Source organism: Trichoderma citrinoviride (genome assembly GCF_003025115.1).
Source record: "Trichoderma citrinoviride strain TUCIM 6016 unplaced genomic scaffold BBK36scaffold_10, whole genome shotgun sequence".
NCBI classification, from domain to species: domain Eukaryota; kingdom Fungi; phylum Ascomycota; class Sordariomycetes; order Hypocreales; family Hypocreaceae; genus Trichoderma; species Trichoderma citrinoviride.
Genome location: NW_020194718.1, coordinates 598,210 through 620,101, shown reverse-complemented (window position 1 = coordinate 620,101; position 21,892 = coordinate 598,210). Strand labels below are relative to the sequence as shown.

At 54.0% G+C, this 21,892-nt stretch overlaps 6 protein-coding genes across 6 annotated transcripts; 3 read left to right on the top strand and 3 right to left on the bottom strand.

Moving 5' to 3' along the window:
• Positions 1–402: 402 nt before the first annotated feature.
• BBK36DRAFT_1170364 (peptidase C14) lies at positions 403–2,893 on the bottom strand (the record flags this gene model as incomplete). The annotated part of the gene is made up of 4 exons (XM_024895434.1): positions 403–452; positions 1,798–1,967; positions 2,044–2,482; positions 2,542–2,893. 4 exons carry the CDS (start codon positions 2,891–2,893, stop codon positions 403–405), a joined length of 1,011 nt encoding a protein of 336 aa, XP_024748000.1.
• A 1,741-nt stretch (positions 2,894–4,634) lies between these two features.
• On the top strand, positions 4,635–5,665 carry BBK36DRAFT_6094 (hypothetical protein; the record flags this gene model as incomplete). The annotated part of the gene is made up of 2 exons (XM_024898350.1): positions 4,635–4,716; positions 4,785–5,665. The coding sequence occupies 2 exons, from the start codon at positions 4,635–4,637 to the stop codon at positions 5,663–5,665; spliced, it is 963 nt and encodes a 320-aa protein (XP_024747999.1).
• Positions 5,666–5,889: 224 nt separating this feature from the next.
• Positions 5,890–7,891, bottom strand: BBK36DRAFT_1133488 (MFS general substrate transporter; the record flags this gene model as incomplete). The annotated part of the gene is made up of 3 exons (XM_024892098.1): positions 7,269–7,891; positions 6,913–7,174; positions 5,890–6,845 (listed from the first exon to the last, which is right to left on the bottom strand). Exons 1-3 carry the CDS (start codon positions 7,788–7,790, stop codon positions 5,890–5,892), a joined length of 1,740 nt encoding a protein of 579 aa, XP_024747998.1. The 5' UTR covers positions 7,791–7,891.
• Positions 7,892–10,318: 2,427 nt separating this feature from the next.
• On the bottom strand, positions 10,319–12,991 carry BBK36DRAFT_21428 (hypothetical protein; the record flags this gene model as incomplete). The annotated part of the gene is made up of 5 exons (XM_024897916.1): positions 10,319–10,418; positions 10,539–10,594; positions 10,664–11,795; positions 11,845–12,535; positions 12,613–12,991. 5 exons carry the CDS (start codon positions 12,989–12,991, stop codon positions 10,319–10,321), a joined length of 2,358 nt encoding a protein of 785 aa, XP_024747997.1.
• A 502-nt stretch (positions 12,992–13,493) lies between these two features.
• Positions 13,494–15,381, top strand: BBK36DRAFT_140979 (hypothetical protein; the record flags this gene model as incomplete). The annotated part of the gene is made up of 2 exons (XM_024897478.1): positions 13,494–13,905; positions 13,989–15,381. The coding sequence occupies 2 exons, from the start codon at positions 13,494–13,496 to the stop codon at positions 15,377–15,379; spliced, it is 1,803 nt and encodes a 600-aa protein (XP_024747996.1).
• A 1,614-nt stretch (positions 15,382–16,995) lies between these two features.
• BBK36DRAFT_1123390 (P-loop containing nucleoside triphosphate hydrolase protein) lies at positions 16,996–21,801 on the top strand (the record flags this gene model as incomplete). Its single annotated transcript, XM_024891047.1, has 1 exon — positions 16,996–21,801. One exon carries the CDS (start codon positions 16,996–16,998, stop codon positions 21,799–21,801), a length of 4,806 nt encoding a protein of 1,601 aa, XP_024747995.1.
• Between the last annotated feature and the right edge of the window lie 91 nt (positions 21,802–21,892).

Sequence of the window (21,892 nt, the reverse complement as noted above, 5' to 3'; positions counted from 1 at the left end):
TTATACCATGTAAGGAGCTTCAACCATCGTCAGTCTAGGATGGGCATCGAGTCGTGCACGTTCAGCCCCAAACGACAAGGGCATGCATAACGGCAATCTTGACTCGGGAACTCAGTCCGGCAACTTTTCTGATTCCTTCTCTTCTACAGGTTTTCCCGGACTTCGGCATATTCGCATGAAAATCACATGCTGCGCTCAGTCCATTGTCGTCCTTTCACCCCAACGCGCGGCAAAAAGGCCATCATCCGGTCAACAAGTCTCAAATGCCGACCACCGGCTCGAACGACGACGATGTGCAGCCTTTGCCCAGCAAAGGACGAAGGGCGACGAGGAAGATGGACCAGAAAAGTCCCAGGCCAAGGGGAATCTACTTCGGGCCCAGGGTTTTTTTTTCCTCCTGTGCTACGTTTTTCTTGCTGGGGGGGCTCTAACATGGTTGGCGAGGGCAGCGTCTAGTTCGACTCTTGGTTCACACTGAGATGTTGTCGACATGACAATGTCCCGGCTACGTCCTTTGTCATTTTTGTACCATGACACTCGACTTTTTGTTTCTGTTGAAACCCCTCTGACAGATGACGCCAGTCTCGAGGACCCGGAAGAGGACTTGTTGTGCCTCGCAAGATGATGCTCGATGCTCGCCAGGGAACTACTCGACCCGCGACAGAAACTCAAAAGTCCCAAGTGGTAAGATGGACTGAAGCATACTTTCATGGTCGCAACGCACAGGTAGAGGCTATCAAGCGTCCCCAGCCGCAGCGGTCTGCCATCATCGCCCTATCCGGGGCACATGGGGTGGCGCTCGTGCCACTCGACAGGCAAGCTTGATGAAAAGGGCTGAATGTTGAGCGCCCAACTCGGCGTCAGGGTCATTCTACGATGTTTTCGAGCGAAAATCTGCCGATGCGGCAGTTGCGGCTGCTACGAGGCCCGGCCTCCCGGAGGGAAACCCGGTCCATGCTCACGGGCCTTGTCCATGCGGACCGCGACAGCGGATGTCCTTACGGCCCGAAAGATCCAGCAGAATGCTCGCCATGATACAGCAACACGGCGACGGCGACGTGTCGACAACTTGACGGTCGTTACGGGGGAGGTTTTGCACGACCCGCGGGAGATGCACTGGAGGTTTTGGTAGCCTAGACCTGGAAGCAGGCGATGACCTTGGCGACACAGTGTCCTGTTCTGGGACCTGCCGAGGAGCTTCTTCGTCTGAAATTGTCGGAGACTGGATGTATCTGCGGGATATGAGCCAGAGGTAGGATGTGGCTTCCAGTGTCATTCAGGGGCTTGAGCGCGAAAGCCTCCCACGTTAGCGAAGAAGCCGTGCCGGTACGTCCAAGACGTGTGGCCGAGGGCTTGGAAAGGGCTGGCAGCTTGAAGCGTGGCATTAGTTAAAGATTGCATCAATAGTAGTTCATACACGTAAAGTTACATGATAGATAGATGACTTGGCTTTGCTACGTATGGATTACGATTAGTCAAAAAGCTGAGGCATCGTTCGCAATACCCATGAGATACACTAGGTACAAAGACCGCTCTTGACCTCTTGTGGAACGAACGGAGAGAGAGAATCTATGGTGAATATTGGCCGAATGCGACAAGGGGCCTGTTCAAAAGGAATTGAACATATTGCCGCGTATGTTATATATCCATAAACAGAGTAAGAAGTAATCTGGTTCGTTACACATTGCTTCATATCAATATAGAGATTCTTTTCTTGGTTTACATGACAAATAGCAGATTGGTATCTGTCACCATGTTAGCACAGCAATGACGCAGAAGACGAGTCACGGGGCATACCTAGAGGGTGACTGCAAGACAGCTGCGGCTTCTGGGTGTACTTGGTCTCGAGGATCTCCCGGATGCTGTTGAGCAGCTCCACGTAGCTCTGCTTGGGGTTCTTCTTCAGGGCAGAAATGAAGGCCCACGACATGGCACCGGTAGCCTGGGTTCCTATCGTGGCATCGGCGCTTGAGACTTCATGTTAGCAATGAACAACCGCAGCGGATCGGAACTTGAGTGGAGGGGACAGGAGTAAGAGCTTACGATGTTTGATCATCCTTGCTGCCGGAAAACATAATGACGTCCGCTGGTGACGTGCGTGTAGCCATAGTCTTCTTGTAGGCCCCGTCGCCATTCAGCGCCTGCTTGGCAAAGCCCATGATGCTGCTCGCGACACCAGCCATGTTGCCCGAGGCATAGGAGGAGATTGCACCCAAGAGACCCTGGCCAGCTTCCTTGGCCAAGTTGGGCTCCTTGAGGACACCCTTGGTGGAGTAGACGTAGGGCAGATCCATGACGGTTGCAGAGTGACATGAATCGAAAATGGCCGTGAGACGGACTCCCTGCTGCAGAGGCTTGACGACGTGAAAGTGAATCTCATCGTCGGTAATGTATCCAGCCTGCTCAAAGTCGACTGGGTAGATGCATTCGTCGTAGCCGTCGTCCTCGTCACTGTCATTATCCTTCACCTGACCGCCGTGGCCTACAAACCATGGTCAGTGATATGGTGTGATAATCTGTTGTAGCAAAAGAAGTACTTGCCGGAATAGTGGAGGAACAGGGAGTCATTGGGCTGCGCGCCGCTGACAAGCCAGCCGAAAGCACGTATAATGTTGGCCTTGGTCGGGCGCATGACGGGATCCGTCTGGTCGTCTGTCAGAATGACCATGTCCTCGCGCTTGTAGCCATATCGCTCCACCAAGAACGCCGACACGTTGTGGACGTCGTTGATGCACCCCTTGAGCTCGGCCTTTGTGCCAAAGTAGTTGATGCCAATCAGCAACGCCTTTCTCTTTCCCGTGCAGTTGGAATACTGGAAGGTATAGCCGTTCGGAGCACCGTGACCAAACTGTTGAGGAGCCGAGGGCGGCGGCGGGCCGGCTTTCGCGTGCATCGCGGTCGGAGGATTGAGAGGGTAGCCGTAGGCATCGAGGCCTGGGGGAGGCGGGTGTGAGGGAGGCGGGTGGTGGTTCGGGGGAGGGCCTCCGGGGGTAGGATATTGGTTCTGGTGGCCGCCGTATCCGCCCTGGGGTGGTCCGTATCCCCCGTGCGGCGGCGGAGGCTGGTGAGCGCCGTAGCCGCCGTGAGGAGCGCCGTAGCTGGGCTGAGGAGGAGGAGCACCGTAACCGGGCTGGGGAGAGGGAGAGCCGTAGCCTGGTTGAGGGAGGGGACCGCCGTAACTGGGCTGCGGAGGGTAGGCCGCCGTGGGGAGGAGCCGCCGTGGGGAGCGCCGTATCCGGGCTGAGGCGGCGGCGGAGAGCCGTATCCTCCCTGTGCGCCGTAACCACCACCGCCGCCGCCGCCGCCGTAGCCTCCGCCGTATTGCGGCTGCGGAGGGCCGTTGGGAGGAGGATAGCTGTTGTCGTATCCGTAGCCGCCTCCACCTCCGCCGTGATGGCCGGCGCCGTGGTAGCCTTGGCCAGGGTATCCGGACATGGCTGTGGTCGATTGACAAGAAGACGACGGTTCGAGGGGGAGAAGAACGTCGAGAGTCGACCTGGAGATGTGGATTGACGGTTGTTGGAAAGAAAAGAGTCCAAGCTTGTAGATGATGTTACCAGCACAGAGCGCGCATCATGTAATCGTGCCTTAGCCGCCAAGAGCCCTGCGGTCAGCCTTGAGCGCCGTCGGAGTCCGGCTTGGCGGGCTGGGGCTGCTGCAGCTGCATCGACTTTAGGCGGCTAGTGGCGCCGAGATAAGCGGCAGCCGGCGGGGGAACTGGGGGGGAGGCTCAGTGGCTGTGCAGTTGACAGGCCGCTGTAGACGAATTTGATCTCGACACGTCCAAACCAATGGATGCCTTTGCGTTGACTGATTGACGGGCGACAAGACCTTGGCTGGACCCTTTGAGGGGCCTCCCATGCAGAATCATCTGATAGTCGGCTCTGCTGCTTCAGATGACTTCACATGGTCAACGGGTGACAGTAAGATGGACGCAACAAGGCTGTACATGTATGTATCTCTTACACACGGGCCGCTGTTCGCATCGGACATCGACATGTAGGGGATATCTCCGTATCCTGCATCCCAGTCACCTACAACGTGCCCTGGCTTTGTTATGTGACAAGCCAGTGGAAATCATTGCCGTTGACGGATGCTCCCTCCATCTCAACTCCTTGCTACATGTATGCAGTAAGATCTCAATGTGCCAACCAAACAAACAATAACCATGGAAAGTCAAATCCAGGCCGGAAAATGGCGCGCTCGGTACGGCCCGTGTGACTGAATGGCCAGCCAGCCACAAACACGCCAGGTTCGCCTTGTACTAGACAGCAAACGAGTTTGATTTAGAAGGATAGAGGTTTGAGTCCTGTTCAGGCCTGGTTCAGGGCTCTGCCGGGCCTCTCCACCGAATCACCGCCTGCATGTGCCTGCGCCTCGTGCCTTCTGCAGCTGGAGGCCCTGTCGACTTGGCATATGCACATTTGATGCATAACCTCACGTCCAACCATTTCGACAACTTCAGCGTCTGACTCTCGGGATTAAAGTCCAACAGTTTCTTTGTTTGTCCGCTTCCTCCAAATAAGCACCCCAGGCATTTGCCCGCCAACTTGCAACTCCTTTCTCTTTGCGAGCTCAACCGGGCCCTTTCCCTTGTAGCAAACGGATTGCTTCTGCGCCATTTGACTCCCATCATGTCCTACGTCGACAATCTCTCGGGCCAGTTTGGCGAACTCGGGCTTGGAGGATCCCAGTCCCATCAGTATCCTCCCCAAGGTAAGTTGCCCGTAAGAAGCAGAAAAGGCTCGTTATTCTATCAGAGTCTATGACTGATTCAACACCAGCCTCAGGAGAGCACGGCGACTATGGCTACCACTCCGCCAACCGAGATGACGCCCCTCCTGCTCAGTTCTACGCCTCACCCCCTCAGCCAACCTACCAGCCTCCCTCTGACAAGCCGCCTCTGCCTCAGGGCTGGATCCCCCTCTTTGACCAGAGCCGCCAGCGATGGTACTATGCCAACACGGAGACCGGCGTGACCCAGTGGGAGGCCCCCGGCTACGTTGCGCCCCCTCCACGACCGCCCATGGAGACGTACCCGAGCGAGGACTCTCGAGGCGGCGGCCACTCGCCGTACCCCCCGGCTGTGCCGTACGGACACACGCCAGGAGGCTATTCGGCTCCTCCTGGACCTCCTCCTCACGCAGGATCGTATGGCGCACCGCCTCCTATGCCGCCAGCGGGCTACGGCGCCCCCACAGGGGAGTACGGTGGCCACGGCGGATATGGCGAGTACGGGGCCCACGGCGAAGAGAAGAAGAAGGAGAAGAAGTCGTCCGGAAGCAGCGGCATGCTTCTCGGCGCCGCGGGCGGTGTCGCAGCCGGACTGGTTGGCGGTGCCCTCTTGCATCACGCCCTAGAAGACGACAGCAGTAGCAGCGACGACGACGACGAAGAGAGGCCCCATTATGTGCCTCAACCGGTCATCGTCAACGAATACAACGAAGACTACAGTAGTGGCCCCCCGGCCGTCCTCCCCGCAACGGACGAAGACGGCAACTCTGTGTCTTCAAGTGATCGGGAGTCGGTTCAGGAGGCGCGAGAGGAGTACGAGGAGGCGCTTGCCGATGCGCAGGACTCGGATGCCAGCAGCAGTGATTTTGAGGAGCTGGAGGAGGCTAGGGAAGAGTATGAGGAGGAGTACGAGGAGACTTATGAGGATTGAGGTGAAAGTTTGTCATTACATGTTATGCAAGCCTCTATTTGGGTCTGATTTTGAGGGCAAACCACGCTTATAGCTATTCAGCAAGCTGCCTACATGAACATGTCTTCATTAATCTATACATATGCACGTATACCAGTCTCTACCCAAACTTTTGTATCAATATCCAGTCTTTCATGCTCAAGATCACACCCCCTTTTGTCAGAGTGTCTCCCAATGCTCCCTTTCTATTTCGGCTTCGCAAACCGACTCTTTGACCGAATCCAAGGCCCAAACTTGAAAAACGCATACGGCACCGCCGTAAACACCAGCGCAATAAGCCCTAACATGGTCAAGGCCCAATGGATCCCCAAATTCTTATACATCGGAATCGAAATCTCAATCATGCCCCCCGAGGCAACATACCGCACCAGCGTAATCATCGTCAGCGCGCTCGCGGCATACACCTCGTACGTATCAATGAGATACATGTACGTCGAGACGAAGACGGAAAACATGCCGAAGCCAAACAGCACGGAAGCGACGATGGGGGACCAGATGCTGACGTGCGGGTAGGCCGTCCAGCCCATCCAGAAGAAGGAGACGGGGATGGCGGGGGCGCCGATGAGGGCGTACCAGAGGAAGAACTCGGGCGGGATGCGGGCGGCGGGCTCGTCGGCGCTCTGGAGCTTGGCCATCTCCTGCTTGGCCCAGCGGAAGAGGAGCGGGGTGAGGAGGGCGGAGGAGAGGACGAGGCCGACGCCGATGCCGACGAAGATGGTGCCGGTGATGCCGTCCGAGAGGCCGTACGTCTCTTGGAAGACGAACGTGTAGCCGTCGAGGAAGCCGAAGAGCATCAGGTAGACGACGGTCAGGTAGCCTGTCCACAGCATGATGGTGGGCTCCTGGATGGCCATGATGAAGGGCCGCTTGACGGCGGTCATCATGCGAGCGCGGAACGTGACGTGCTCGATCTCTGCGGCAGATACGTAGCGGCTGTCACCGGTCAAACGACGGAGGTGACTCGCCTTCCACTGCAGGAGGATGGGCTCGTAGGTTTCGGGCTGGAAGAGGAGCAGCGAGATGAGAAGCGTGCCGGATACGATGATGGTGACCCATTCGGTCCAGCGCCACGAGATGTCGTGTGCTTGAGAGATCCAGCCGCCAACGATGGGTCCCATGACCGGTCCCATCAATCCAGCAGCTATCATGGCATTCATTAGAACATCAATCGCCCTGAACCTCGTTTCAGAAGGGCATTCTTCACTCACTTGCAAACATGGGGAACGCAACCAGGCGATCCGTGGGATTCCACAGATCGCTAATCGAACCGCCGACAGTCGACAGCGGCGACTCGCCAAATAATCCCGCAAAGAAGCGGCACACGAGCTGTCCCGCCAGCGACTTGGACAGTCCAGCCCCCATGAGGAAGAGCATGTATATCGCCAGCGAGGAAAAGTAGACGGGGTTCCGCCCGACCGTCTCCGACAGCGGGCCAGCAATCAGGGCGCCGAAGCCGAAGCCAGCAAGGAACTGTGCATCCAGCCCGTCGTTAGAAACAGGATCCTCGTTTCATGCGAGATGCTGGTCCGCCGAGCAACGAAAAGAAAAAAAAAAAACAACTTACCAGCCCAGTCGCAAGAGCCTCGGCCACCTCGCTGACTCCAAAATCCTCCGCCGCCCTCTGAATCACCGCCGAGTCGATCGACGCCGCCATTCCCACCACCAGCGCAATGATGCCGACGTTGAGCGTACACAGCATCCTTTTCGTCAGCGACCAGTTGCGCGGACTCAGTGGATCGTTGGGCCCCTCGAAGCCGACGACGAAGACTTTACCGCCATCCGTCGAGGAGGGGTGCTGTTTATGCACGATGCCGGTGAGGGCGACGGCCAGGTTCGTGCCGATTCTGCTGAGGGAATGGTCGAGCGGCGGGGAGTCGTCTTCGAGGTCGGTTGTGTTTGGCGATGATGGTGATGATGCTTCTATGTCATTGGGGGCTGCCTGATTTGTGTGAGGAGGTTGGGTGGTGTTGTTGTTGTTGTTGTTGTTGTCGGTGGTGGTGGTCGTCGTGTGTGGTCGACTTCGGTTTCGTTGAAGCTGTGCTTCTAGGCGTTTGCCTAGGGAGGTATATTGGCGATATGCCTCCATGTTGAGAACTTCAACTTTTGACTCTTCCAAAGATTGAAGCTGTCACAAGGTGGCAAGCCGTTGTTCACAGACTCAATCGGAGTCCAGCTGCGGACCAGAGGACATCACTCGTTTATAGGTATTTCACAGATCCATGGAAATAAAGAATGATATAGTAGCATACCCGCTCGAATATCACATCAGTAACTGGCCAATGTGAATCGCACGTCGCCACAGTTTCCAGCCCACCATGACAATTTTTTCCCCTTCTTACATGTCGTCTTGTCGTCTTATCGTCACTCCGTCTCGCAAACTCGGCACGCAGGGACCCAGAACCCGAAGGAAACTAAACTGCGAACGGCAACGCCCAGCGATTACCCACAACGGGAAGAGTTGCCTTTTACCATTGGATGGCGGGCCTTTTGCGGCAGAGGCGGCGGAGGGTCCGGCATATCTAGATCGATAGATAGAGCGTGGTTGGCTATTCCGTAAGGAGAAAATAGTCCCCTTGTCTTGGTGGCATAACAGATACTACATAGACAAGTCCAAAACAGCCCTAATACCAAGAAGCTGTCATCTTCTATCCTTCAAGTTGAGTTGATCGATGTCGACTCTCGGATCTTTGTCGGCTTATAAGCTTCCCAGGTGTTTCAATAAGGATCTCGGCTATCTAGATGTATATGATCAATCTACACCATCTCATCTCATCTCAAATCTCCGGATACAACCGTCCTCAAGAACAATCAGAGCTTCGAGTATTGTCTCCCACAACTCGATTGACTCAAGACTTGATGCTCACTCAGCATTGACCTCTTTCGGCAAGAAGCTCCAAAGCTGCATCATCTCACTTCTCACTGTTTTCCACATCCAGATGTGCTGACAAACGATGCGAAAGACCGGACTCATCTCGGGGTTAACTTGACGTCATAGGGGTACTCGGATCAGAGTTCAACATCATGGCCAACCAGTAGAAGCTCGAGAATCCTGCGCAACTAGACGAAAGAGGAAGAATTGTCAATGGAATCAATCAAAGGTTTTACATCAATTGACTCTTTCGAACATCGGATCTTGTCGGGTTTCCCTATAGAGTTCAGCAATCGGGATCTGCTCGCTCGAGGATTTCATCTCGATTGCATCTTCAGTTGCTGCCGAAATCCCACTACATCTCTCTCGCTTGGAGAAAGGCTGTCATCGAGAACAATGATAACTTGGAATCATCCAGTTCTCTGGAGAATCTGGTAGAACTTCACAAAGGCATGATTTAGGTGACGACAGTGACTAGAGATCTGCTCTCAAGGTGCCAACTGCTGTAGAATGCATACTCTCTCGCGCGCTGTCAATGTCCTTGCCTACCTTGTTCCTTGTTCTAATAACAACCTCATCTCTTACAATATGACCAGCGGATTCTGATTTCTCTTTGATTCTCCTTCTTTTCCATTATGACTTGTGCCTAGGCTTTGAGAAAGTCCACCCCAAGGTTGTCATGGAGACTCGTATGGGGCAAATTTAAATGTCCGGATTTGGTTGAGCAAAGCCGATGCTGCCAGAAGACGGAAGCTTTTCCTTACCAGACCCTCCTGGCTAGGACTCTTCTATCTCTGCGATATCAACGCGGTCACAGCATTCGGGACACTGCCACTTCGCCGTTGCTGCAGGGGCAGAGGAAAGGCCGACGCAAATCAGATGGAACCATTTTCCTTCGCAGCTCTACTGAGTTGTTAGATATCTGCATGACTTCCGTGATATCAATCTAAGTAAGGATAATGAAAGAAGACTTACGTCGCTATTGTCGCAATGTATCAAATCGCCAGAACCAGCTTCATGGCAGATGTAACACAATATCTCAGTCGAATGAGAGGCTTCACCCTTATCAACCACCTCGACAGCTTCATTTGACCCCTGATCCACCCCTCCTCTGTTAACATAAACCCCCTCAGGGCTTCCAGTACCGTATTGAAGAGCATTACGGGCTCTCTGCAAGAGTGAGTCGTCGAGTTTGAGCTCTTTGAGCTCTCCCTTAGCAACGAGTATCTGAAATTCACCAATCAGATCCCTGTTTGCACCAAACAGCTTCTTGGTGGCCAAGTCTTGAGTGGAGTGAGCGATGTCTTTGGTATCCCGCAGGTTCTCGAGAAATTGTCCGTATACATGAGGGCTGCCAATAAAACGATTCTAAGGAAACGAGTTAGCGTACAGATTCATGTTTTGGCATGCATGACCGATAACTTTACTTTGACTTTGGCCATCCAGCTTTCAGTTAGTCCAGCTTTCTGACGCCCAATATAATTCAGGGGGACCTTTGGCGCGCCTTTTATATCGATAATGAGTGGTCTGGTATCCGGTGCGAAGAACTGAATCCTCGAATGGTCAACCGCCTCGATCCGATATCCAGGTGGGAGGAAACTGCTGAGCTCGTCCGTAACGAAAGTAGGATATCCTTCGAATAAGCTCCCGATGCCCACAATCGATTGATATATATCTCTGATAGGTTCGTCATGAGCATATTCATGTCTGGTCTAGCGTTTGTGTTATTCAAACTTACACGCGCTTCATGATTCGCCCGAGTGGCTCTGTAGCTTTGACAACGCAAGGAACTCCAATGCATCGACATCGCGAGCATGAATTGGGAAATACAGCGTTGCACATGACCTATTTAATCTGTTAACCAATGTACTCGTAGATAGGTATGGTATACCTTCCTTGCTTATGTAGCATCTCCAGCAGGGGCGGCTCATCGTCACCGACAAAAAACTGAGGAACCTGGCGTACTTGTCCTGCTGGTCTTTGAAATAAGTTTCCACCGTGGCAAGGAAGTCATGATAATCCTAAAAAAAATTATTACTTAATTGATGAAATAGGATGGCATGTCGCCATGATAGCTCTGATAGACGTACCTTTATGTGCAGGGACATGATATGTCTCTCACGTTCAGCTCCTTCGTCAAACGAGTCGCCACAAACTGGGCATTCAAGATCTCCCCGAAGCCTCCTAGGTCTGACCCGGGAGCGTACCCGCGAGGTTGGTGCTTCAGTGGCCGATGAATCATCAGGTAGGAAAGAAGCATTCGTGCCCGGGAGTTTACACTGAGGGTGTTGAGCGGTATGAGAGACTATGGGATTTACGTCATCTGCTCCAGCGCTGGTACCAGGCGAGTTATCCTCAACCGAGGTAATGTGCGTTTGCTTATAGTTACTGTAGGCGGTTCTTAAGATATGATATTCCTTTTCCCAGTTGGGTCCTTGCCGGCGGCGAGCAATCTCATGGTACGTCTCGCCGTTGAAAGTTCGCGTAGGATCAAAGCCTTTCTGCTCCAAAAGTATCTCGATGACCTTGATATTCCTCTGCCCGATGGCGGCCAGCATCGGGGCTGGAAAATCTATGTCTGCTAGTGACGTATGAACCGAATAAGGGTCTGGGCTGGCACCGCCGAGATCAAGAAGCAGCTGGAGTACCAGGTCATGCCCGTGTCTTGCCGCAGCTACCATAGCCTCGGGGCGATCAAAGCTATCTTTGCCCTGCAAGATCCGTGCCACACTTTCCAAATCACCTTGCGCGGCAGCAATGCGTAAAGCTTCATCATCTGAAGGCGTGCCGAGGCTCCTCGCCTTGACATCGGGATCTGGGCCGTCTAGGTCATGGGAACTCTGTACGCTGTGCCTAGTCTCAGTTGCTGCTGCATCACCCTCAAGGGGAAGCGGTCCACGGTTCCTATCACTTTCCCCGTCAATCAATTCACTGAAGAAGCTGATAGTATCCTCGGATGCCGCGTTCGAGGCCATATCGATGGGTAGCGCTGATAGCGAAATCTCTTCTAGATGCTTAGCAAAATGCATGGTGACGGCCATCTTTCCTCTCCCTGTTTGCTCTTTGCAGAGAGCACAATGAATAGATTCCCAATGGGGCGCCATCTCATGGTCCAGTGCCAGATGAGCAATCCACTTCTCGCGACTTTCAAAGGTGTTGCTGCTATGCGGACATGACATGTCCAAGCACATGTACGGTTGAAGGTCGAGGTAGATATGCCGTCTAAGAAGCGATTAGTTTGTCTACAACCCTTAGGGGATGGGCTTCTTACTTCCATCCGGAATTGTTTGCGATAAGTATAGTGCGGCCACACGCAACGCAAGAGAAAAGAAGGCCCGACTTGGCTTCTTCCGAGAGAGGTGGTATTCGCACCGATTGGCCTTCGTGGTTGTAGCTCATTGTGGTTTCCGCATAGGATATTTTGGGTGCGGCAGACATGCCTAGAGACTTGCCGACTCCAGAGTCACGGAGTTTGCTGTCGGCAACCATCGTGCCAGCGTGGCTTTGCCCTTCCTGGATCATCATGGACAGAGGCTCTTCTCTTTGTTGGGCGTCTCTCATCGCTTGGCACCGTAGATAACGATCATAATTTATCCTCCCTAGACGGGAGGCAAGCGGCGTGCCTGCCGAAGGGAATCTGTGTTCGATCCTGTTCGAAAAGAGCTGCTCGGGACTCCAGGTGGAAGAAGCGAGGCCATCTGCAGCAACGTTGTACTGAGTGTCGAAGATAGGGCATTTAAGCAAGGGGTCAAGGCTCGATAGAACGAGGGTGTCCGTCTTGAGATCTTCGGCAATCTCATGGATATCGTCATTTGAGAAATCAGAGGCTGCATCGCTCGAAGAATCATCGCTCCGTCGGCTGGACGCTTCAATGATAATGCTTGCTGCCTCTTCAATATTTGACTCGACGCTGGAGCAAAGCTCTTGGGGTTTCTCGGAAACATGGATCAGAGGTACTAATCCTATAGACGACAGTAAAATATCATGTCAGGTCTGTCAATCATGACCAACACGCCAGTAATAGAAATACATCACATACTCTCGACGAGCACGCGCCCAATATGCAGCAAGTTCTTCAGGGTCGTATAGCGAAGTTTCCTTGATCGATTGAGGGTATCATTTAGGCGACCCTCTGCGATTCCATAGCCGTCAGACCATAGGATCAAGGCACTGCAACTGCGTTCGAGGCTGATGCGAGCAGTTTGAGGGATCCTGTCTTGTTCCTGTTCTGGAAGTGAAAGCGCTGGAATGATTGCTTTGAAGAGAGACGTCAAGCTCGCTGAAAGGCTAGCAACCACGTTGTGGTGGGCAGCTTCCTCGACATAGTCGCTGGGCTGCACCTGCAACTGTTGCGACTGCCATTCCAGGATATATTTGACGGGATCAAAGTCAGCTTGAGACGGAAGAAATGCTGCCATTCTGCCTCATGTCAGTGTGATCGCAGAAGCAAACAAGAACAAGGCAGAACCATCAGATCTCTACGAGATCCTTGAATTCAAAGGGATGTTTTACGGATGCGTTGTCGCAGGTCCAGCATCGCACACGGCAGAAAGGGTGACGATACAGAACAAACCACACGAGGAGCGACATCAACATCACATGGACAACGACACAAACACAGCCACAGCTGATGGTGCGGAGGCGTGCTATCAGTGACGTGGATCGCGTGAATGCCAATGAGTTGTGTTTCAAGCCCTGCGCAAGACTTGGCTGCATTGGGCAGATTCGGAGGATTCAAGCCTCAGCCGCATCATGCACGCTCCGCCTCCCCTCGTTTGCCCGGAGCTTGGGAAATGGAGAGCGTGCTCATGTTGCTTCTATCTTCTACCATCTGGGCCTACTCTGGCAGGTTCCAACAATTTTCCCTCTTGATCTTAGCTTACATGCGACAACCAGCAGCATCGGCGCCTCGTTTACGAAATGGATCCAATATATCAAACACTCGGAATCTTGCCCACGATTGGGAACGCTATCGACGTATACAAGTCAATCCGGGTGAAGTTCAAGATCTTTTGCCACTACTCTGCCGAAGTTGAAAGGATACGGAAAAGGTTTGGAGCGCAGCGGGACTTTTTCCTCAATGAAGTTGAGCTGGTCCTACGGCTGGCCTTGCAGGACCAAGATATCATCAAAGACATGATCAAGGATCCCGCACACAATCAGTGGGAAGCAAATAGCCTCCAAGAGAAGCTTGAATCAGTGCTGGGGAGAAATGCGAGGTCGATGACTGATATTGTCAACGACATTGAAGAGAGTATGCAAGCGTTACGGAGAGCGTTCCAATGCTTCACACCTTTAGAGGAAGAGCAGAAACGGGTAAGAATACAACCAAGTCGGGTCAGTGATGGTTGCGGATGCGACTTTTAACTTAGGCTACTCTCAAGGATGAGCAACTCAGGCGAAAGCCGCTGAGAGACACCATTCGCAAGTTGAGAAAACGCGTTACGATCACATTCGAGAAAAAGTCGTTCGAAGAACAAATCGACCGCCTCGAAAAAAGTAACAGCGGACTGAGACGTCTTCGAGAGCAAGTCAACCAGCTACAGAAGCCTCCACGCTATACTGCGAAGAAGTCGTCTGCAAGAGCAGGGAGATTGCCGTTGGAATTCGGGACATATGGAGCTATAAGAAGGGCCTCAAAGGCTCTGCATGAAGCATTAAGGACGGCTTGGTCGAGCACTCGGGCGCCACACCTGGGGCACTTTGTCAGGCTGTTCCTGAACGCCAAAGCGGAGAATGACGTGCAGATGGAAATTGCAATCCTATGCTACGGTTCCAAGCTACAGCAGAGAGCCCTGTTACAGACGACATTGACGAGGCTCCAAGTCCGGTCAAGGACCATAGACTCTATCACATGGTCCAGCGCAGGGTTATTGGCTCCAGCTTCGGAAGCGGACAACTCGCAGAACGACCGGCGAAAGCGGCAAAGGGTCAGATTCTCCAGCGTCGGCAGTGACTCTAATATTAGCAGCGATGAAGAATTGGCGTCATACACCTCTACGACCCCGACAGAAGTGAAAGTTGCTTCGACAGATAACCTACAGCTTACGGGCCACTTCTGCCGCGAACTCTCAAGACGCTGCTCAGCTCCAGGTGTCATATGCAAGGCAGAGGGTCTAGGGCATATCGATAGTCGCATGCAGGAAGGCTTTCGTCACTGCTTCTTCCCCTGTTCAAGCTCCCACTGCGGCAACATGGTACCCGACGATGTGATGCTGATGGATGAAGCACTCGGCCAGTCTGCCAGCACCAGGCTGACCGTCGTGGGCCAGCTGCAATTAGCTCACCGGCTCGTGTCTGCCGTGCTCAAATTCAATTCAACACCGTGGCTCAAAGAAGCTTGGAGCGTTCGAGATCTTGCGTTCTTCAAACAAGGAGAAGATTTGACAATGTCGCTCCAGACGCTGCATTTTGGCGTAGAGTTGATTCACAGCAAGTTCGAGCCCAGAGATTCCCCGTCTGTCATGGACGTCGAGTCGCCAGCCAATCTCGTACAGTCTTTTGAAGAGGCACAATACAAGCACGGGGTGCGAAATATAACGCTATACAGCCTGGGAGCCGCGCTGCTGGCGATTGGGAGATGGGAGCGCATCGACCACAATGACATCGAGGAGGTCCGTCGATTGGCATCGCGGCCGTGCTACTTGGGGCCTGTATACCAAGAGTTGACGCAGAAAGTCCTTGACTGCGACTTCGGGTACGGCAAGGATCTGAAGAAGCCCAGGCTCCAGCAAGCCATCTACGAGATGGTTGTCTTGGAGCTGGAGTCGATGATTGCGAGCCTTGATATATCTGATGAGGAGTAGGATATGTCAGTACACGATAGGCTCAGGGGTTTGAGACATGAGTGATTGTATCTTTGTGTCTTGTAGGTTGGATATTGGAGAATAGTGAGGAATCGGGTACCGTGTCCGGGGATGGATCTTGAGAGGATCACGATACGCGTCAAGTAGTGTCCATGAGTAGCGACACCGTTGTATGCTGCCGCCGTTATAGCAGATTAGAGGTTCACTCGAAACAATGTCCTTTCGCAGACTTGCCGTCTTCGAAAGGATTGCCTCTTGCAGAGATGCTGTATATTTCTCTCTCTCCTCTCGAGTCATGTTCAGTTACTCCGACTATAAGTCTCAACAAACATATACGTAATCAAGCAGAAATGCTTCCGCCGGCCATAAAACTCCCAAATGACCAACGCACCCGCACTCCATGCACGGTAACCAATCACCATCCACGTCCTCATCAACTCTCGTCGGGTGCATGTGCCGTATTGCGCGTATTCGACATGCAAAGGATGCGCTTGGCGCTGCTCAACTTCGGCTGTTAGTGCAGAATGTCTTTGGCCCACGTTTCAAGGGATCGGCGCTAAGGAGTCTGGAATTTAGGCGTTGATTTTGCGTTGCCTCCGCGTGAGGGCCGTATTGCTCGTAAAGGCCAGGGAATTCGACGGGGAGTGGTGGTTGGTGCCGTGTTGAGGCTCAGGTGGGTGGTTTGATGACTTGAAGCTGTGGCTGGTTTAGGCTTGGTGGTTGCTTAGGTACCTAGTTCATGTTTCTTGGAGCCTTTCAACACGGCTGTGCAACTGTAGGTTGTTGATCTGCCTCGCGAATCGAGACGAGAGGGGGGCTAAGGACGTATGTAAAGGTTTGATTCGGTGAAGACGTAGCTACATGTGATTGACAGAACTCGAATCGTCACTCAACTGACTGTCGCTTCGCTTCACGGTTCACATGTGCCTGATCCCGTTCGGGAAATACGTGGCGCTCACCAGCCCCAGCCCCACGGCCAGCTCTTAGCGTCACACCTTAAACCGTTGCGGGCCATACCTGGCGCTGCTAGCTCGCCAAGGCTAGCGGGGTGGGCGCACTAAATGCCCTATGGCAGGGGAATCCTACGGGGCATTCAGGGCAGCTGGACCTCTGGATCCTATCGCTGCCTTTCTGCCAGCCACTGACAACACCACGTCTCCCACCTCGAGCATCATGGCGCAGCATGGACTCATTTCCTTCCCATTTGCTTCGTTCCAGCGACCCAGACCTCACGAGTGCGAGGCCAGAGCTAAGCGAGATACCACCCAACCGTCTGACCCCTGTCTGCCTCGACGAAGATCAATGCCATCCGTCATGGCGGCCGGTACGCCTCTCTGCAAGCTAGTTCCTCCAGGGCTGAGACGATGTGATGGACGCAATGCTTTCAGTGTATATAAAGCCAGCCTCCCTTCCACGACGTGTTTGGATGGATCTAGAATCATGGCTAACCCAGTGAAGCCTTTTCTTCTCATCGTCAACTTCGAAAAAGGGAGCTGACCTGACGTCTTTCACTACCCATTGCCGTCTCCCTCATCCTACAGACAATACAGCTGCGCATGGCAGACATCAAACCACAAGCCAAGCTACCGCAAGGGCATCCCCCGTCTCTGCCCATCATGGCCCTCTACCGCCAGATCTGGGCCTTGACTGAGAAGACGCTGAGAATCGTCATCACTCGTCACATCTCCTCGACCGTCTACAGCGCCCTCGTGCTTCCCATCGTCCTCACCGTCTACATCGGCATTGGTCAGAAATTCACTCAACCCGACGACAAGTTCGGTATTGGGTCTCCAGTCGATATATTTTCTCTCGAGACCGCCCTCTCCAAGGCTAACGGCGGTCGAGACACCGTCGTCTTTGTCAACAGCGGCCACACTGGCGGCGACATAGAACGTATCGTCGACTCTATTTCCGATACGGTCACGAGAGCCGGCAAGAATGCAACAACGATACAAGACGAATCCGACTTGGGATACATCTGCCGAGGTACCATCCGCGGCACTTCCAACTGCTTCGGTGCTGTGGTGTTTTACTCTTCTCCTGACGAAGGCAGCGATGACTTCTGGAACTACACTTTGCGTGCTGATGCTGGCCTTGGGGGCAGCTTTCGGACGGACAAGGGCAATAACGACGCTCAGATATACGCACTTCCTCTCCAGCGAGCCGTGGACGCTGCCATTGCTGGTCTCAAATCGGGATCCTCTTTTCCGGAAACGACGCAGCAGTACCCCTATACCGAACTGACCGAGGACGAACACCAGGCTGAGTTGCGGCGAAAATATCAAAGCTCCTTCATCAAATACCTGAGTGTGAGTTTCTTAGCCGCCATGATTGGAGTGTGCTATCACATGCCTGGCTTTATTGCTACGGAACGAGAAAAGGGCATGTCCCAGCTGATCGACGCCATGATGCCCACCCGCCAGGGCTGGCATCGCCAATTCGCCAGGCTCATCTCCAATCACCACGCCTTTATCATCGCCTACATGCCAGGCTGGATTGTCGCTTCGATTGTTGCAAGAGTTCTCATTTGGACAAACACTAGCTTCGGCATCCTGATCATCTTCTTCCTTCTCAGCGGCATCGCCATGACTTCCATGTCTCTTCTCGGAGCATCCTTCTTCAAAAAGGCTCAGCTTTCAGGAATAGTCACTGCTGTCACCTGGCTCGTGCTTGGCATCGTGGCCCAGGTCGTTCCACACCCCAGCACTGCCGCAGTCGCTGTCCTCAGCTTGCTCTTCACCCCGTGCAACTTCGTCTACTTCATCATCTACATTGCTCGGTTCGAACAGGATGGAAAAGCGGCGGATTTAGCACACGCACCGCCGAGTGGCACGTCCAGGCTGCCCGGTATCGTTCACTGGATCTTTTTCATCATCCAGATGATTGTGTATCCTGCCGCCGCAGCTTCTGTAGAGCGGGCTTTACATGGTGTGAGCACAGGAACCCGAAAATCAACAGCCCTCCCAAATACAGCCGGTGGCCTCCAAGAAACGGTCCGCCTTGAAAACATGACCAAGATTTACAAACCGAGTGTGCTGCGCAAATTCTTCTCCTTTGTCTCACCGCCAAGGCCAGAGGTAGTGGCTGTGGATGACCTCACCTTGACGGCCAAAAGGGGGGAGATCTTAGCACTGCTTGGTGCCAACGGCAGCGGCAAAAGTACCACGCTTGATGCGATTGCTGGTATCAGTGATTTTACGAGTGGAAACATTTCCGTTGACACGTCTGGCGGTCTTGGATATGCTCCCCAGCAAAACGTTCTCTGGGATGAATTGACCGTTGAGGAACACATCCGTCTGTTCAGCCGCATCAAAGACCCTCTCAAGAAGACGTCGGACACCGCCATTGCGGCTCTGATCGATGCTATTGGACTACGCTCAAAGGCAAAGGCTTGGTCAAAGACTCTCTCTGGAGGCCAAAAAAGAAAGCTGCAGCTGGGACTGATGTTGGTTGGCGGAAGCTCTGTCTGCTGTGTTGATGAAGTCTCCTCTGGCATCGATCCCCTGTCGCGCAGGAAGATTTGGGACATCCTTCTGAAAGAGCGTGGCTCGCGGACAATCATCATGACGACTCATTTCCTTGATGAGGCTGACTTGCTTGCCGACAACATTGCTATCCTGTCCAAAGGAACGCTGAGGGCTGAAGGCTCTTCTGCTCAACTCAAGGACACTTACGGTGCGGGCTACCGCATTCATGTGCTGAACCCGAAGAGCTTGAATGAGGTGCCCGATATAGAAGGCGTCACAAAGAAGGTTGGGACAAACAACGTGACTTACCTGTCATCGTCTTCGGACCAGGCTGCCAAAGTAATCCGGGCTCTGGAAGCTGGGGGCATCCCGTACAAAACCTCCAGCCCAACCATTGAAGACGTCTTTCTCCACTTGGCTGAGGAGGTCCACGGAGATGGCTCCCAGAGGCATCCCAATGTCGTCAACGAAAAGGCCGCCAAGATCGCAAGCGATAATACACCGTTGGCTGACGAGAATCCGGCACTGCTCACAGGACGGCAGATCGGCATGGTCCAGCAGACGGGCGTGCTTCTGAGAAAGCGGTTTACGGTTCTCAAGACGAATTGGCTCCCCTATGCGGCGGCTTTTCTGGTCCCCATCGTCGCCGCTGCGGTGATTCAACTGCTTGTTCGCAACGATGAGCTGGTCGGCTGTTCACCCACGCAGAGGAGCAGTCATACAACAAATGATGATTTCTTCAAGCTCTTGGATACCGCCCATCTTGTTGGGGGCCCATCGTCCAAATTTGACAGCTCCTCGGTGGAAGACCTATTCAAGCCAATGCTACCTACTTCGGCCAGCTCCCGAAAACGTGACAGCTCTACTTCACTCGGCAACATCACCATCGATCTTGTAGATTCACTCGCTTCTATGGAGGATTTTATCGAGAAGAATCGGAGGACCGTTACGCCTGCCGGTCTCTGGCTCGGCGACTCCAACTCAGCGCCGACGCTGGCATTCAAGACGGACAATTCTTCCATGTACTCTGCGGTTTTGGGCCAAAGCTTTCTGGACACGATCCTCGCTAATACTACCATCGCAACGTCCTACAAAGAGCTTGATTATCCCGTGGCTCCTTCAACGGGCAGAGGACTCCAACTCGTGGTCTACTTTGCTGTTGCTTGTTCCATTTTCCCCGGTCTCTTTGGTCTGTATCCCAACACCGAGCGCCTCAAGAATGTCCGCAGCCTGCAATATTCCAGCGGTGTTCGTACCCTACCGGTCTGGGCTGCACATGTCATCTTCGACTTTGGCATCATTGCCGTCCCCATGATCTTGGCGGCCATGTTACTTGTCGTGTCTTCAGATTCATGGTATAATGGGGGCTATCTGTTTCCCATCTTCATCTTCTACGGTCTGACAACAATCATCATCTCTTACCTCTTTTCGCTCCTTTGCGCAAGCCCAATGGCGACCTATGCCATGACTTCCGTCGTTCAATCGGTCGGTTTCGCCGTCTACATCATTGCGTACCTCTTCATCCTTACCCTTTCACCAGCCGCATACACCGATCGAAACGTCCTGATAGCACATTGGATCATTGCTGCCATCTTCCCCACGGGCTCGCTCGTCCGCGCATTGATGGTCGGCCAAAACATCTTTTCAACGACGTGTGACAACGACCGACTTCAACCGAACCCTGCAGCAATGGTTGCGTACGGCGGTCCTCTGCTGTACCTTATCTTGCAGGCAATCTTCTGGTTCTCGATCGTCATCTGGATCGAAAGCGGCGCCGGTCGATATGCCCCTGAAAAGGCAAAGAGCTCCCCTGAGATTGACGACCCAGAGATTGCAGAAGAGCTCGTCCGCGTAGACGGTCCAGACGGCGCATCCGACGGCCTCCGCGTCGTACACCTGACCAAGGCCTTTGGCAAGAACACTGCCGTCGACAACATCACCTTTGGCGTCGAGCACGGCGAAGTATTCGCCCTCCTCGGCCCCAACGGCGCCGGCAAGTCCACCACAATCTCCCTGATCCGCGGCGACATCGCGCCCAGCCGCAACGGCGGCGACGTCTTCGTCGAGGGCGTCTCCATCACCAAGCACCGCGCCGCCGCCAGGGCCAAGCTGGGCGTGTGCCCGCAGTTCGACGCCATCGACAACATGACGGTCCGCGAGCACCTCCGCCACTACTCGCGCCTGCGCGGCATCCCCGACGTCGACCACCAGGTGCCCGCCGTCCTCCTTGCCGTCGGCCTCGAGGCCTACGCGGACGTCATGGCGCACACCCTCTCGGGCGGCAACAAGCGCAAGCTGTCCCTGGGCATCGCCCTCACGGGCAACCCGCCGGTGATGCTCCTCGACGAGCCCTCGTCCGGCCTCGACGCCGCCGCCAAGCGCATCATGTGGCGCACCCTCGAGGCCATCGTCCCCGGCCGCAGCATCCTCCTCACCACGCACAGCATGGAAGAGGCCGACGCGCTGGCCACCCGCGCGGGCATCATGGCCCGCCGCATGCTCGCCCTCGGCTCGACGGACGCGCTCCGCCACCGCTTTGGCGACACCCTGCACGTGCACCTTGTCGCGGCCACGGCACCCCATTCGTCCGCCGCAGAGATGGACGCCCTCCGCGCGTGGGTGCTGAACAACTTCCCCGGCGCAGAGGTCGAACAGGAGACGTTCCATGGACAGATGCGCTTCTCGATGCCTTCGTCCGCGGTGCCGCCGCTGCCGGTGGGCGCGGGCGCGGGCGCGGCGAACACGAGTGAGAGTGCGAGGGGACGGCTGTTGATCATGTTGGAGGAGCAGAAGGGGTATCTTGGCGTTGCACATTACAGCGTCAGTCCGACGACGCTCAACGAGGTTTTCCTTAATATTGTCGGGAAGCATGATGTTCAGGAAGAAGGATATACTACGACCGATGGAGGCGAAAAGAAGCCTTGGTGGAAGTCAAGGATCATGAGGAGGTTTTAGACGTGCCTGACAGTCTTTGTAATAATGTTGAGAAGCGCTGCGATTTTCTTCAAATAGTTGACATAGACGTGGATATCATTGTTAGAAATTA